This window comes from Salmo trutta, chromosome 27, assembly GCF_901001165.1.
Source record: "Salmo trutta chromosome 27, fSalTru1.1, whole genome shotgun sequence".
NCBI lineage: Eukaryota > Metazoa > Chordata > Actinopteri > Salmoniformes > Salmonidae > Salmo > Salmo trutta.
Window position 1 is genome coordinate 11,922,114 of NC_042983.1, and position 13,766 is coordinate 11,935,879.

Here is a 13,766-nt window from a genome sequence, read left to right on the forward strand (position 1 = left end):
ACTAAATAATATAGAATGTTGCTGGCATTTTACTTCCACCCATTACATTGGCCACAATGCAAATCACTGTATATGCATTACATATTGGGGGAATAATTCCTCAGTAATGAGGAAAATTAAAGGTGCAGTATGCAGAAATCGCTGTGCCATTTCCTGGTTGCTAAAATTCTAATAGTTTGCCTAATTTCCGTTTATGTGACAAAACAAGCAAGTATAGTGTAGAGAATCATTGTGCCATCTAAACCACAGTGAAATATATTTTCCATGACCAAAAATATTGTATTTTCATCAGTTTGAAGCTGGTGTAGAAAACCGAAAGTAGAAGACACAAAAACGAAACTTAAGCACGGGAAGCATAGAAATAGTGCACATAGAACACATCTACTGCTTTTTATACTTGCTTTCAATGATAATGATAAATCTATAACTCATTATCCTATGTGAATTTTGTCAGGTAAAACGTTTCATATTGCAGCTTTAAGATAATTGGCGGGGGGGGGGATCAGACTCTGACATGATTTGACAAAACACTTGGGATGCCCCTGGATGCCACCCAAGTCTAAAATCAATTTTAAAAAAGGCTATTATACAATGAGATTGTAGTAACATAATCCAATGGTTCCGTTCCAATTGCATTTATGATTAGTGAGGAGCATACCCAGAGAGCAATAGGGCAGTTACTAAATGCAGTATAGAATAAAGAAAGGGATATGTGTGGCAGAAACATAGTACCTGTACAAATGAAAGTGATAGGTCCAAAGCACTGCTACATTGCTGCATCCAGGGAGCACTTTCCTGCCTGAAGAGTTGAATCGTGTTTTAGCTGAAAAGATACAGAAATAATTTTAACCTCTGTATGCAAATAAACAAAATCATCTACTGGATTTCATTGACCCACTTCTATCTTGTCTTCAATGGGTAGACGAGTATTTGAGACACAGTTTGAAAATAGTGAAAGGAGAGGCTACTCCATAACATCTAGATTTGTGTGTCATACCAGTATGTAAAAGTAATTTAATGCAACAAGCTGGCCAACTCTGTAGACAAGAGTACAGTAAGAAGGAATACAGGTACCGGATGGGCATGCATTCCACAAATCTTGCTGACATTTGTGACATTGTTGATGCTTGCGTTGTTCTTGGTAGCAGACATAATTCCACATTAGTAAGCAGCTCTATTAACAAAATCAAGAAACTAACACAAACATTAGACCTAAAAACTGACCCAGAAAATCCAGATTGTAAATCCATTGATGAACACCATTGATGAACACCATTTGCTGATGAATTTGAAAGTGATATACAGTGAACGCCAAAAATATTGGGACAGTGACAAATTTGTTACTGGTTTGGCTCTGTACTCCAGCACATTGAGATGATACAATGACTAAGAGGTTTAAAGTGCAGACTTATTTTGAGGGTATTTTCATCCATATCAGGTGAACCGTTCTTGTACATAGTCCCCGCATTTTAGGGAACCAAAAGAATTGGGACAAATTCACTTATTTCTGAAGTAAAAAGTTAAGTATTTGGTTATAATGTTTCTAAACACTTCTACATTAATGTGGATGCTACCATGATTATGGATAATCCTGAATTAATCGTGAATAATGAATATAATACCCCCCTCAACAACAACAAAAATGCTAACCTCCCCTGTTATTGTAATGGTGAGGGGTATGTTTGCGTGTCTAACTTTCTCACATATTCATGATTCATTCAGGATTATCCATAATCATGGTAGCATCCACATTAATGTAGAATTGTTTAGAAACATATCCTATTCTTATTTACAATAAAGGTGACTCCAAAATGACACAATACATTATTTACCATTTATTTCTATTGGGCACAAAATAATCTGAAACACAACCAAAACACAAAACAAATGCATCCAACAAATGTGTAGTCACAAGCTTGATGTAGTCGTGGCGTGATATGAATACGGGACCCAATACTACACTTTTTACTACTTTAATACACAAGTGAATTTGTCCCAATACGTTTGGTCCCCTAAAACGGGGGGACTATGTACAAAAAGTGCTGTAATTTCTCAACGGTTCACCCGACATAGATGAAAATACCCTAAAATTAAAGCCGACAGTCTGCACTTTAACCACAGTAATCATATAATTTCAATGTGCTGGAGTACAGAGCCAAAACTAAAAATGTGTCACTGTCCCAATACTTCTGGAGTTCACTGTACAGTATATAGTGAAAAAGTAAAATCTCCTTTCTTTGAATGCTTTGACAAAATACGGAAACAAACCTTTGAACGCATTGATAGAGCACAATGCACTGAGAGAAAGCTGTACTGTTCATAAAAACTGTTAGACAAGCTTTTTTAAAACTTTCTTCTGGTAATTCCTATTTGGTCTATTTTGGGCTAATTCCTATTTGGTCTGACTTTCTCACCCGAGATTTAAAGAGATTTTCATCAACGTATCTAAAAGTACTGCTAAACAGGAAAAACACAGATATCAGTGAGGAAACCTTCAAAAATACAATACATTTGTATTCAGGGGATAAATAACAGGTTGATGAATGTATAGTTAAAATGCATACTTTCTACATAGCCTACCAAAGATACATACTTTACAGTGCCTTCAGAAAGTATTCATACCCCTTGACTTTTCCCCACATTTTGTTGTCTTACAGCCTGAATTTAAAATAGATTGAGGTTTTGTGTCACTGGCCTACACACACAATACCCCATAATGTCAAAGAAAAGAAAAAAAAGGAAAGAAAATGTATTTTTCAAAATGTTTACAAATGAATTAAAAATTAAAAGCTGAAATGTCTTGAGTCAATAAGTATTCGGCCCCTTTGCTATGGCAAGCCTAAAGAAGATAATGAGTAAAAATGTACTTAACAAGTCACATAATAAATTGTATGGACTCACTCTGTGTGCAATAATAGTGTTTAACATGATTTTGAATGACTACCTCATCTCTGTACCCCAGACATACAATTATCTGTAACGTCCCTCAAAAACAAGGTTTTCCAATGCCTAGCAAAGGGCACCTATTGGTAGATGGGCAAAAACATTGAATATCCCTTTGAGCATGATTAAGTTATTAATTACACTTTGGATGGTGTATCAAGACACCCAGGCACAACAAATATACAGGCGTCCTTCCTAACTCAGTTGCCGAGTGGAAGGAAACCGCTCATGGATTTTACCATGAGGCCAATGGTGACTTTAAAAGAGTTTAATGGATGTGATTGGAGAAAACTGAGGATGGATCAACAACATTTTATTTTCTCCACAATACTAACATAAATGACAGAGTGAAAAGGAGGAAGCCTGTACAGATTACAAATATTCCAAAACATGAATCATGTTTGCAATAAGGCACTAAAGTAAAACTGCAAAAAATGTGGCAAAGAAATTAACTTTATGTCCTGAATTCAAAGTGTTATGTTTGGGGCAAATCCAACACAACACATCACGGAGTACCACTCTTCATATTTTTAAGAATGGTGGTGGCTGCATCATGTTATGGGTATGCTTGTAATCGCAAAGGACCACAGAATTTTGGGGGGATAATAATAAATGGAATAGTGCTAGGCACATGCAAAATCCTAGAGGAAAACCTGGTTCAATCTAACAGACATGGGGAGACAAATTGACCTTTCAGCAGGACAATAACCTAAAACACAAGGGCAAATATGAAGTTGCTTGCCAAGACAACATTGAATGTTCCTGAGTGGCCTAGTTATAATTTTGACTTAAAAAATCAGCATTAAAATCTATGGCAAGACTTGACAATGGCTGTCTAGCAATGATCAACAACCAATTTGACAGAGCTTGAAGAATTTTCAAAAGAATAATGTGCAAATATTGTACAATTCAGGTGTGCAAAGTGCCTAGAGACTTACCCAGAAAGACTCACAGCTGTAATTGCTGCCGAAGGTGATTCTAACATGTGTTAACTCAAGGATGTGAATACTTATGTAAATGAGATATTTCTGTATTTCATTTTCAATAGATTTGCAAAAATGTCTAAAAACATGTTTTCCCCATTGTCATTAAGGAGTAGTGTGCAGTAGATGTCACGTTCCCCAGCAAGAAAACCAAAAATGCCTCTCAAACAGAAGGAGGAACTAGCAGAATCACTGACCAACAACCAAAACGAAACAGGTGGGGTTTTAGGAGGGTCTCTAAAACAAAACGTTCACATGCCTCCTGATATCAATTCTAAAATGTTTTCTCTGAATAATAAGACAAAGAAGAGTAATGTGACACAAGGGTTCAGTAAACCTCTCATTCTTGATACCAGGTCTGAGCAACATTGCCATGGTAACATGATCACAACCATATGTAAATTCTCTAATCGAAATCAGAACTGTTGGCTAAATTCAACACTACAATCTTTGCTGCATCTTTGGAAATATAGACCCACACTCATCACAAAGTGTACTCGCAAAATAAACAACTTTGCTAATTTATTACAGACAGCAGTGCAGCATCCAGGGAGCAGTTTCCTGCCTGAAGAGTTGAAGTATGTTTTAGCTGAGATACACAAATCATTTTTGTCTTTGTATCCAAATAAACAAAATGATCCACTGGATTTTGTCGACCCACTTCTTTCTTGCTTAGATATGCTAGCGATAAAATCTTTGACTAATGCTATGCATGAATATAGCTGTGAAACTTGTCAAACCAACAGAATCCACAATGGCCCAAACTTCACATCAATGTTTAGCGTTCCACTTCCAGACATAAAAGGGGCACTTGACATTCTTTTCAAGAAAATTATTTCGAAGTGAGAAGCACACAAAGTAAGTTACATGTGCAGCAGTAGCCTACTCAGTACACAAACAATTTGGACCAGCACTCCAGATATTGTTGTACTTTATGTTTCTTGTGTGAGGTCAAAAGTCTATAACATATTAAGCAGTGACAACAAGTGGTTTAATGAAAGAATATTTGACGGGTACAACGATCTGGTGAAGTTACATCTGAAGCAACAAATTGTGTTAAGATGCCCTGCGTATTTTGAGAGTCAGCGATTACAGAGTCTGTTTTGTGACAGCAAAGAGGTTATGCCAAATGAGCCTAGAGCGGCCCACAACTGGTGGGGTTTTAATGCCGCGTTCAAAACAACTGGGAATTAGGAAAAATACGAGGTCAAATCATGACGACAGTGATCTTGGATGACCATTCAAATCGATTTTTCCCAGTCGGAGTTCGTTTTTTCTGAGTTCCCAGTAGTTTTGAATCCACTGAAGTCAGAAGTCTGAGATTTCCAAGTTCCCAGTTCCAAGTTCCCAGTTGTTTTGAATGCAGCATAAGCATGTGATAGTGCCTGTGAACTTAGTCACATTGGACAGTTATAGGCATAGATATGCAGCATTAAGTTAGTAGCAGTAATTGCTTTAATTTAAATCTGAAAATTATGGATTCCTTAAGCCAGTATGAAAAAGAATTTGAGGATACGCTACTTCAAATTCAGAAAATACCTGGCATTACAGTATCTGGCAATGCATGGGGTTGCGGTGGATGTGACACTAAACTATGAATTTTCTTATCGGTGCCCCCATTTTAGAAAACAGTCAGACGGTAATAGTAGTGGTGTTTATGTGTGCTTGTTCTCTAACGCAGTTTTATTAGAGAGCAATGTGAATACGCTTTGTCACAATGGCAAGCGAGACTATGTTTTACATTAGTTATCGGAGGGGAAGTTACTTAGTTGAAAGATGTTAAGGTTTTAAGCTTGAAGAATACAGCAGAGTGTTTCTTGTAATGCATTTAAAACTGTACAGAAAATGCCTTTGCTGACATTGAGAGATAATCATCACAATATAACTTGTAAATAATCTTGTCTCTGTTATTGTTTTTTGAAAACGAGTTAATAGGCCTATGCCTACTGTACCTGGACGGCAAGTAGCCTAGCGGTTAAGAGCATTGGGGCAGTAACCGAAAGGTTGCAGGTTTGAATCCCTGCGCCGACTAGGTGAAAAATCTGCCGATGTACCCTTGAGCAAGGCACTTAACCCCGATTGCTCCTGTAAGTCGCTCTGGATAAGAGCATCTGCTAAATGACTCAAATGTAAAATTCCTTCACTGTATACTGCTAACCTGCTAGATATTACTTCTAAATAATTGTCTTTATTGCCGTTCTGAAAGCATTACATTTTCATTTTGACTAAAAAGTTTGCCTTATGTGTTTGAGTATGTATAGTGCTGCTGGGTATTTAGACCTCAGTCCCCCATGAAATAACACCATACTGTATATAGATTCTACAGAGCCTGAGTAATCCCAACCCCACTTTGACATCGGCACATAGAACAGTTTTTTCTCTATAAGCCGCTATGTAATGCATATGCAGTGATTTGCATTGTGGCCAATAGAATGGGTGTAGTAAAAGGCCAGCAACACTCCGTATTATTCAGTGCCCCATGAAATGACACCATACAGTATATAGATTCTACAGACCCTACTGAGTACTCCCAACACCACTTTTAAGACAACACATAGAGTAATTATTTCTCTGTAAGCCTATATGTAAGTTAATAGGCCTACAGTGTATTGCATTGGGACCACTGGAATGGGTGGAGTAAAACGTGCTGCTGGGTATGTAGACCTCAGTCTGCCAAGAAATAACACTATACACTCAGTGGCCAGATTGTTTATTAGGTACACCACCCGTTCACGAAAATGGTTCACTCCTACAGACAGTGAGTCACTTGGCTGTGGCTTTCTATATAAAGCAAGCAGACAGGCATCGAGGCATTCAGTTACTGTTCGATTGAACGTTAGAATGGGAAAAACTAGTGACCTAATAACTTTGAGCGTGGTATGATCATCGGTGCGAGGCACGCCAGTTCCAGTATCTTAGAAAAGTGTATTTATTTTCACTTAGCCTACACATTGGCCGTGTTCGAGAGGATCAAAATCGTAATTTATCATGGGTAAATTGTGACTGACTGACTGATCTACAAATAATAATGAGACGTTATTTATGATGGAAGGTGATTTGTAGATCAGTCAGTTGGCAGTTGCCTGCACTGTCAGCTGCAATGTTGAACAAGCCCAATAGCTTTCAATATACCAGTATTGGTGTAAACTTTCTAAAGAAATGCTGGTATAAATAATACAATATTACAAATAAAAGTACGTCAAATTATCCATTAATTTTTTTAAAGGTGGTTGCAATGCTGTGAAAAACAGTTGTACTGTACTGATATGCAAAAACAAAATCGATATTTCAAAAGTTTAGCATGTCTTTGTAGGGGGACTCTTATTTTGAAGACAACAAATCCGAATCGTGATGAGCCAGCATAATATCCTGCTGCCAGGAGAACGGTAATTGGAAATCCCACTAGCAATCCAGCCCGCGAGTGAGGACAGAGAACCGCTTGAAAGGTGGAGCCTATAGCCTGTGTTACGACAGGCAGTCCAATTCTCCTGATAGTTTGTGAAAAGATCTGATGTGATTGGTCAAAAGTGCAGGGGTATTCAACCGGCGGTCCACGGAGGCACTGCAGGGGTCCACAAAATGTATTTTAAAAATTATGCATGTCGCTAGCAACAACAGAATAAATACATTTTGAATTACAGACCTATAGTAGAAAATAGGATCATATTTTCTTTCTAATGATGTCAAGTGTATTTCTCAACTCTAATATTAAGCAAATGAAACTCATTGAAGCCCATTACACTCACTGGAGTGTCTGACATAGGCTTTGAAAAAGCACCAGTGAATAGGCTACCAGTGTGGCAAGTCCTGCTGGCTGCTGGTAAGCTTTCTTAACCAGGACATTATTTTTTGACAACACATGGCTAAACAGCTAAACAGCTGTTCTTAGCGAAAATGTGTTTAGAGTTACCTTTCTAGCTAATAGGCTATGTTATAGTTTACACTTCCTCTTCCAATTATAATGTGGGGAGGTCAAAATAATGAAAAACTATCTCCCAAATCTATTCATTTTAAAATGTTGATTACTTTTTCTTGCCATTATCAGTCACCTAATGATAAGACAAGACGTGGAAAAATTATTTTAGCTAACGTATGATGGCGGTCCCGGGGGCTTCCGTTTTGCCTGAGAGGGGTTCCCTGAGGGAGTCGCTTGGCAAGAAAAGGTTGATGACCCCTGAATTAGTGAAAAAAAAAGATCAGAATTGGGCTGCCTGTGTAAACGCCGCCATAAACAAAGAGGCGTGTGATGTTAAGGTTACAGCCAGGGACCACACGTTTATCTCAAACTATATTTTTAGGCATTATTTACATTGAATTAAAAAATGCTTGAATAAATGGATTTATAGCCTATATTTTATTTTGTTACGTTTGCACATTGAAAATCATCATTTGTTTTGAGTCACTCATCATTTGTCCATCATTTTCTCACTCACACATAATATGCACATACATTTATACTGACTACACACCCGCACACCCACTCACATGCAAGCTGCTGCTGCTCTCCTCATCTTATATCCTGTTGCCTAGTCACCTTACATATCTACCTCCATCACTCCAGTATCCCTGCACATGTAAATACGGTATTGGAACTGACTTTTTAAATATTTGCTGTATATAGTATGCTTACTTATTGTGTATTTCATATTTCTTATTCTTATTTCTCATGTTTTTTTATAGTTATACATTGTTATTAATTATTGCATTGTTGGTCTATGAGTTTGTAAGAAAGGCCTTTCACTGTACTTGTGCATGTGACATTTAATCATAGTCAGTTTTACTTGGGCCCTACTGTGAAAGTAGGCTACAGAGGCTGCCTTTATTTTTTCCCCCCACTAATTGGTCTTTACTGTTTCAGACCTGATCTGATTGGTCAAAATATCAATTAGTGAAAAAAAGATCAGAATTGGGCTGCCTGTGTAAAGGCAGACTCTGCCCCCCTCCCCCCCCAAAAAAATATTCATTACCATCACAATAAAAATCTCCACAATCTCTGTCCAATTTCCCCAGTCTTCTGAAGTTTTCATCGTTTTTTAAAACTGTGAGCTCCCTCTAGTGATGCATTATTTGTTCGTTTTGTCCCGCGACATTCGCGTATCGTAATATCTTCGCTAGCTGTTTTTTTTTGGGCTCCAGCGAGACACCGTAGGTCCAAGCCCTGTGTGTTTTCCTTTTGGTTTATCTTCAAGCTTGCTAGCTAAGTGATTCCAAATAGCTTCATAATCTTGACTGGAGTTATTTTTAGCAGGCGATTAAAGTGTCGTTGGAGGGTATTCGCTGTGTCCCTGTACCTAGAAAGTGTGTAAATCCACTGACCAGAGGCGGACCTAGCTAGGTCTGGATTAGCCGCTCTTCGAGACCGCTGGATGCTACATTCCTAAATCTCTCTACACATTGGGCGTCATTAGCAATTTAGCCCGCTACCTAGTGAACACAAATTGCATATAATCGCTAGGTTTTTACAACATGTCATATCGGAGGACAATCAAACTCGTGTGCGGATTCGCTGGCGGATCAGCGGTGCTGGTTGTGGCGGCTGCCGCAGCTGAATCCCGTGGCTATTTCGGTGATACGCAAGGAGAACGATCAGGTCAGTGGAGTCGGTTCAATATTCTCCAAGCTGCACAGCCAGCGACATGGTCAGCGGGGAACCACACGGTTGCATCTACTGGACATGCCTGGGACTTCAACTGGGATAAGTATGCCTGCTTTATTAGCTAAATCTGATGCAGACTACTGTAAAACATAAGAGGCGTCTGATGGGATGTGGGTCAAGTAGTTTAGTCTACGCTGAGTGTGATTGATTCATATTTGCAGCCAGCAACATGTTGCTAGACTGACAGATGACTTCTCTGGGCACAAGACACACAACTGATTTGTTCCCTCTGTACTGTACTAGGCGGGAACCGCCCCCACAGTTTACAAATGGGAAGAAGAAGGAGAACACCAGTGAAGACCCAAGCTCAGAGCAGGAGAATGGCAAACCCAAAGCCACACGCAACATCCTTTTCATCAGGCACTCCCAGTACAACCTGAGTGGGAATGGAGACCATGAGAGAATCCTCACCCCTTTAGGTTCTGTACCCTGTTCTGCTGTGTGTTCATGTTGCTTAAAGCGTGACACATAGACCTAGTTCTCCACTCTACAGCTCAACAGTTGCGTTTTAGTGGATAAGAAGAGCATATTCAGCAGCACTCATTAGAGGTGGTGAAAGCGGTATACAAGTACAATCTGCTAATTTATGGGACTGTGTGTTGGTGTTCTGCAGGTCGGGAGCAGGCTGAGTTTACTGGCCAGCGGTTGGCTGCCCTGGGGCTGAAGTATGACATCATGGTCTACTCCACTATGGCCAGGGCCACTGAGACGGCCAACATCATCAGCAAGTACCTCCCAGGTCAGAACCCTAGACAGGCAGACTTTACAGCTGAGCCATATGACAGAGTCTATACAATATTCAGAGACATGCTTGTCTGGTTCCACAAGACTAACCAGTGCTGTACAGCCTCAATCTAACTCTCCTGATTCAACTTTAGAATCACGTTTTGACTCCAGAACATGGATTGGTTGTATCGATAGACCATGTGGTTAAATCAGGTGTGTTTGTGTAGAGCTGGAGCAAAAGCCTGCACTCTGCTGCTATTCATGGTGCAGATATTTACAGTTCCTTCAGAAAGTATTCACACCCCTTGACTTTTTCCACATTTGTTGTTACAGGCTGAAATTAAAATGGATTCAAATGAGATTTTGTGTCACTGGCCTACACACAATACCCCATAATGCCAAAGTGGAATTATGTTTTTTGACATTTTTACAAATTAATAAAGAGCTGAAATGCCTTGAGTCAGTAAGTATTCAACACCTTTGTTATGGCAAGGCTGAATAAGTTCACGAGTAAACATGTGCTTAACAAGTCACATAATAAATTGCATGGACTCTGTGCAATAATAGTGTTTAACATTATTTTTGGATGACTATCTCATCTCTGTACCCCACAAATACAGTTATCTGTAAGGTCCCTCAGTCAAGCTTTTAAATGTATGTAGTTCTGTCCTTAAGCTGTTCTTGTCTATTAATGTTCTGAATTGTTTCGTGTTTGGTGTGGACCCCAGGAAGAGTAGCTGTGGCTTTCTCAACAGCTAATGGGGATCCTAATAAAATACCAAAGCAGTGAATTTCAAACACAGATTCAACCACAAAGACCAGGGAGGTTTCCAATGCCTCGCAAAGAAGGGCACCTGGCAGACATTGAATATCCATTTGAACATGGTGAAGGTATTTAATTACACTTTGGATGGTGTATCAATACACCCAGTCACAAGAAAGATACAGGCATCCTTCTTCACTCAGTTGCCTGACAGGAAGGAAACCGCTCAGGGATTTCACCATGATCCCAATGGTGACTAAGACAGAGTTTAATGGCTGTGATAGGAGAAAACTGAGGATGACATTGTATACTAACCTAACTGACAGAGTAAAAAGAAGGAACCCTGTGCAGAATAAATCTATTCCAAAACATGCATCCTGTTTGCAACAAGGCACTGAAGTAATACTGCAAAGAAATGTGGCAACGCAATTAACTTAGTGTTATGTTTAGGGCACATCCAATACAACATATTACAGAGTACCACTCTCCATATTTTCAAGCATAGTGGTGGCGGCGGCATCATGTTATGGGTATGATTGTAATTGTTAAGGACTGGGGAGTTTTTCAGGATGAAAAATAAACTGAATGGAGTTAAACACAGGCAAAATCCTAAAGGAAAACCTGGCTCAGTCTGCTTTCCAGCTGACACTGGGAGATTAATTAACCTTTCAGCAGGACAATAACCTAAAACCCAAGGCCAAATCTACATTGGAGTTGCTTATCAAGAAGACAGTGAATAAGGCTGAGTTACATTTCTGACTTAAATCTGCTTGAAAATAAATGGCAAGATCTGAAAATGGTTGTCTAGCAATGATCCACAACCAATCTGACAGAGCTTGAATAATTTTGAAAAGAATAATGGGCAAATGTTGCACAATCCAAGTGTGGAAAGCGCTTAGAGACGTACCCAGAAAGACTCACAGCTGTAATCGCTTCCAAAGGTGATTCTTACATGTATTGACTCAGGGTGTTGAATACTTATCTAATCAGGATACTGTATATTGGTGTTTTATTTTTCAACTTATTTTTTTTTCAAATGTTATCATTTTTCTACCACTGACATTTAGAGTATTTTGTGTAGATTGTTGACAAAAATGACGACTAAAACCATTTTAATCTCACTTTGTAACACAACAAAATGTGGAAAAAGTCAAGGTGCGTGAATACTTCCTGAAGGCACTGTACGTCACCTGATACCAAGGTTCTACCTCTGATAACAGCTTCAGAAGCTTTGATCTCAGATTTTCAGATGTAAAAATTGTCATTAAGCGTCATAGATAAGCATTTCACTACTCACTACTAACTAACTCATCTTCTGATCTATTTTTGATTTAGGGGTAGAGCTGGTGAGCTGTGATTTGCTGAGAGAAGGAGCACCCATCGAACCTGTGCCTCCTGTTAACCACTGGAAGCCTGACGCTGTGGTGAGACGCCCAATTCTCTGTCATATTACTTCCTGTTTAGTTTCACTTATTAGTTACTGCTGTCTGCATCATTCAATACATAATTCAATGCAATGTATTCCAATGAGAGGTCAGAGGTCATCTCAAACCCTCGTCTGACACCACCACTGTGGACCTCTACCGCTCTACAGCAGTACCACGAGGACGGGGCCCGGATCGAGGCTGCTTTCCGTCGCTACATCCACCGCGCTGACCCCAAGCAGAAGGAGGACAGCTACGAGATCATCGTCTGTCATGCCAATGTCATCCGCTATTTCGTGTGCAGGTGTGTTGGTCTCCCCAGGCAAGCTGGATCAAAGCCTCATCCAACAAGATGATGCCAATCTACATTACTTTGTCTAGCAATTTCACTGTCTTGCTGATGTCTTTTGCATTTCATGACTATAATGATGTGCTTTTCAACATCACATGATATATGTGAATATTTGTTTTGAAAAATAGACCAGCCCTCATTTGGGTGTTTTGGTGGATCTTACAGGCTCTATCCCTCCCTCTGTGTCTCAGGGCTCTGCAGTTTCCCCCAGAGGGCTGGCTGAGGATGGGCCTGAACAACGGCAGCATCACCTGGCTCACTGTCCGCCCCAGCGGCAGAGTGGCACTGAGGACACTGGGAGACTCAGGGTTCATGCCCCCAGACAAACTCACACGGACCTGAGAAATGTTCCACCTACAGTATTCACTCCCGGAGAGCTTTAGATCTCGGTCACAGGGTGAACTGAATGGCTCTTGATTTTATCCTTAAGTGTCTTGAAAGTTACTTTTGGTGTTATTTTTGTAAATTCAACGATATACTTTTATGTGGTGTTTTGTGATCAACTCCTGTGCCATCGTTTGCCAACTACAGTGCAAAAGGGGAGTATACAGTATGAACTGTTGCTGTAGCCAATCACTGAACTCCGAAAGCTGATCAGATGACTGCCAGTGCCCACTCATTATGAATGTAAAGGGTAGAAGAGTTGAGGGACTGAAGGATTTTAAAACCAAAAACATTCTAAATTTGTATTGCATATTTACTGTAATGCTGTAAATGCTTATCATGCTCAGTACTTTTGTATTTGGATCAAGGCTTCCTCTGAGGTTCATAGTTGTATTCAGTAGAAACATGCAATAAAGGAGACATGGTAAATGTTTTGTGTTCCTCAGTAGTACACCAAATCAGTACTCGTACAGTCTTAAAATAGGGTTAGCTCAAGACTTAACAGCAAATCCAATGCACCTTAGTGTTGGCACTA

The 13,766-nt window shown here is 39.5% G+C and overlaps 1 protein-coding gene and 1 long non-coding RNA gene across 3 annotated transcripts; both read left to right on the plus strand.

The window, feature by feature from the left end:
- Nucleotides 1-4,014: 4,014 nt before the first annotated feature.
- LOC115164315 (uncharacterized) lies at nt 4,015-4,573 on the plus strand. Its single transcript, XR_003869900.1, has 2 exons — nt 4,015-4,143; nt 4,458-4,573. It is a non-coding gene; the product is annotated as an uncharacterized LOC115164315 (long non-coding RNA).
- A 4,465-nt stretch (nt 4,574-9,038) lies between these two features.
- Nucleotides 9,039-13,660, plus strand: LOC115164317 (serine/threonine-protein phosphatase PGAM5, mitochondrial). 2 transcript variants are annotated; one of them, XM_029716670.1, is made up of 6 exons: nt 9,039-9,625; nt 9,826-10,001; nt 10,196-10,321; nt 12,407-12,495; nt 12,603-12,799; nt 13,039-13,660. In XM_029716670.1, exons 1-6 carry the CDS (start codon nt 9,393-9,395, stop codon nt 13,187-13,189), a joined length of 972 nt encoding a protein of 323 aa, XP_029572530.1. In that variant the 5' UTR covers nt 9,039-9,392; the 3' UTR covers nt 13,190-13,660. The 2 variants fall into 2 exon arrangements, with proteins under 2 accessions (XP_029572530.1, XP_029572531.1); XM_029716671.1 differs by having other exon boundaries at nt 9,041-9,625; nt 12,666-12,799.
- The last annotated feature ends 106 nt before the right edge of the window (nt 13,661-13,766 follow it).

What these genes read in the sequence shown, in the direction of transcription:
- LOC115164317 (XM_029716670.1), top strand. Translation starts at nt 9,393, where the DNA reads ATGTCATATCGGAGGACAATCAAACTCGTGTGCGGATTCGCTGGCGGA. An exon ending in GAGAATCCTCACCCCTTTAG is followed by an intron (nt 10,002 to 10,195) that starts GTTCTGTACCCT and finishes GGTGTTCTGCAG; the next exon opens with GTCGGGAGCAGGCTGAGTTT. An exon ending in CATCAGCAAGTACCTCCCAG is followed by an intron (nt 10,322 to 12,406) that starts GTCAGAACCCTA and finishes TTTTTGATTTAG; the next exon opens with GGGTAGAGCTGGTGAGCTGT.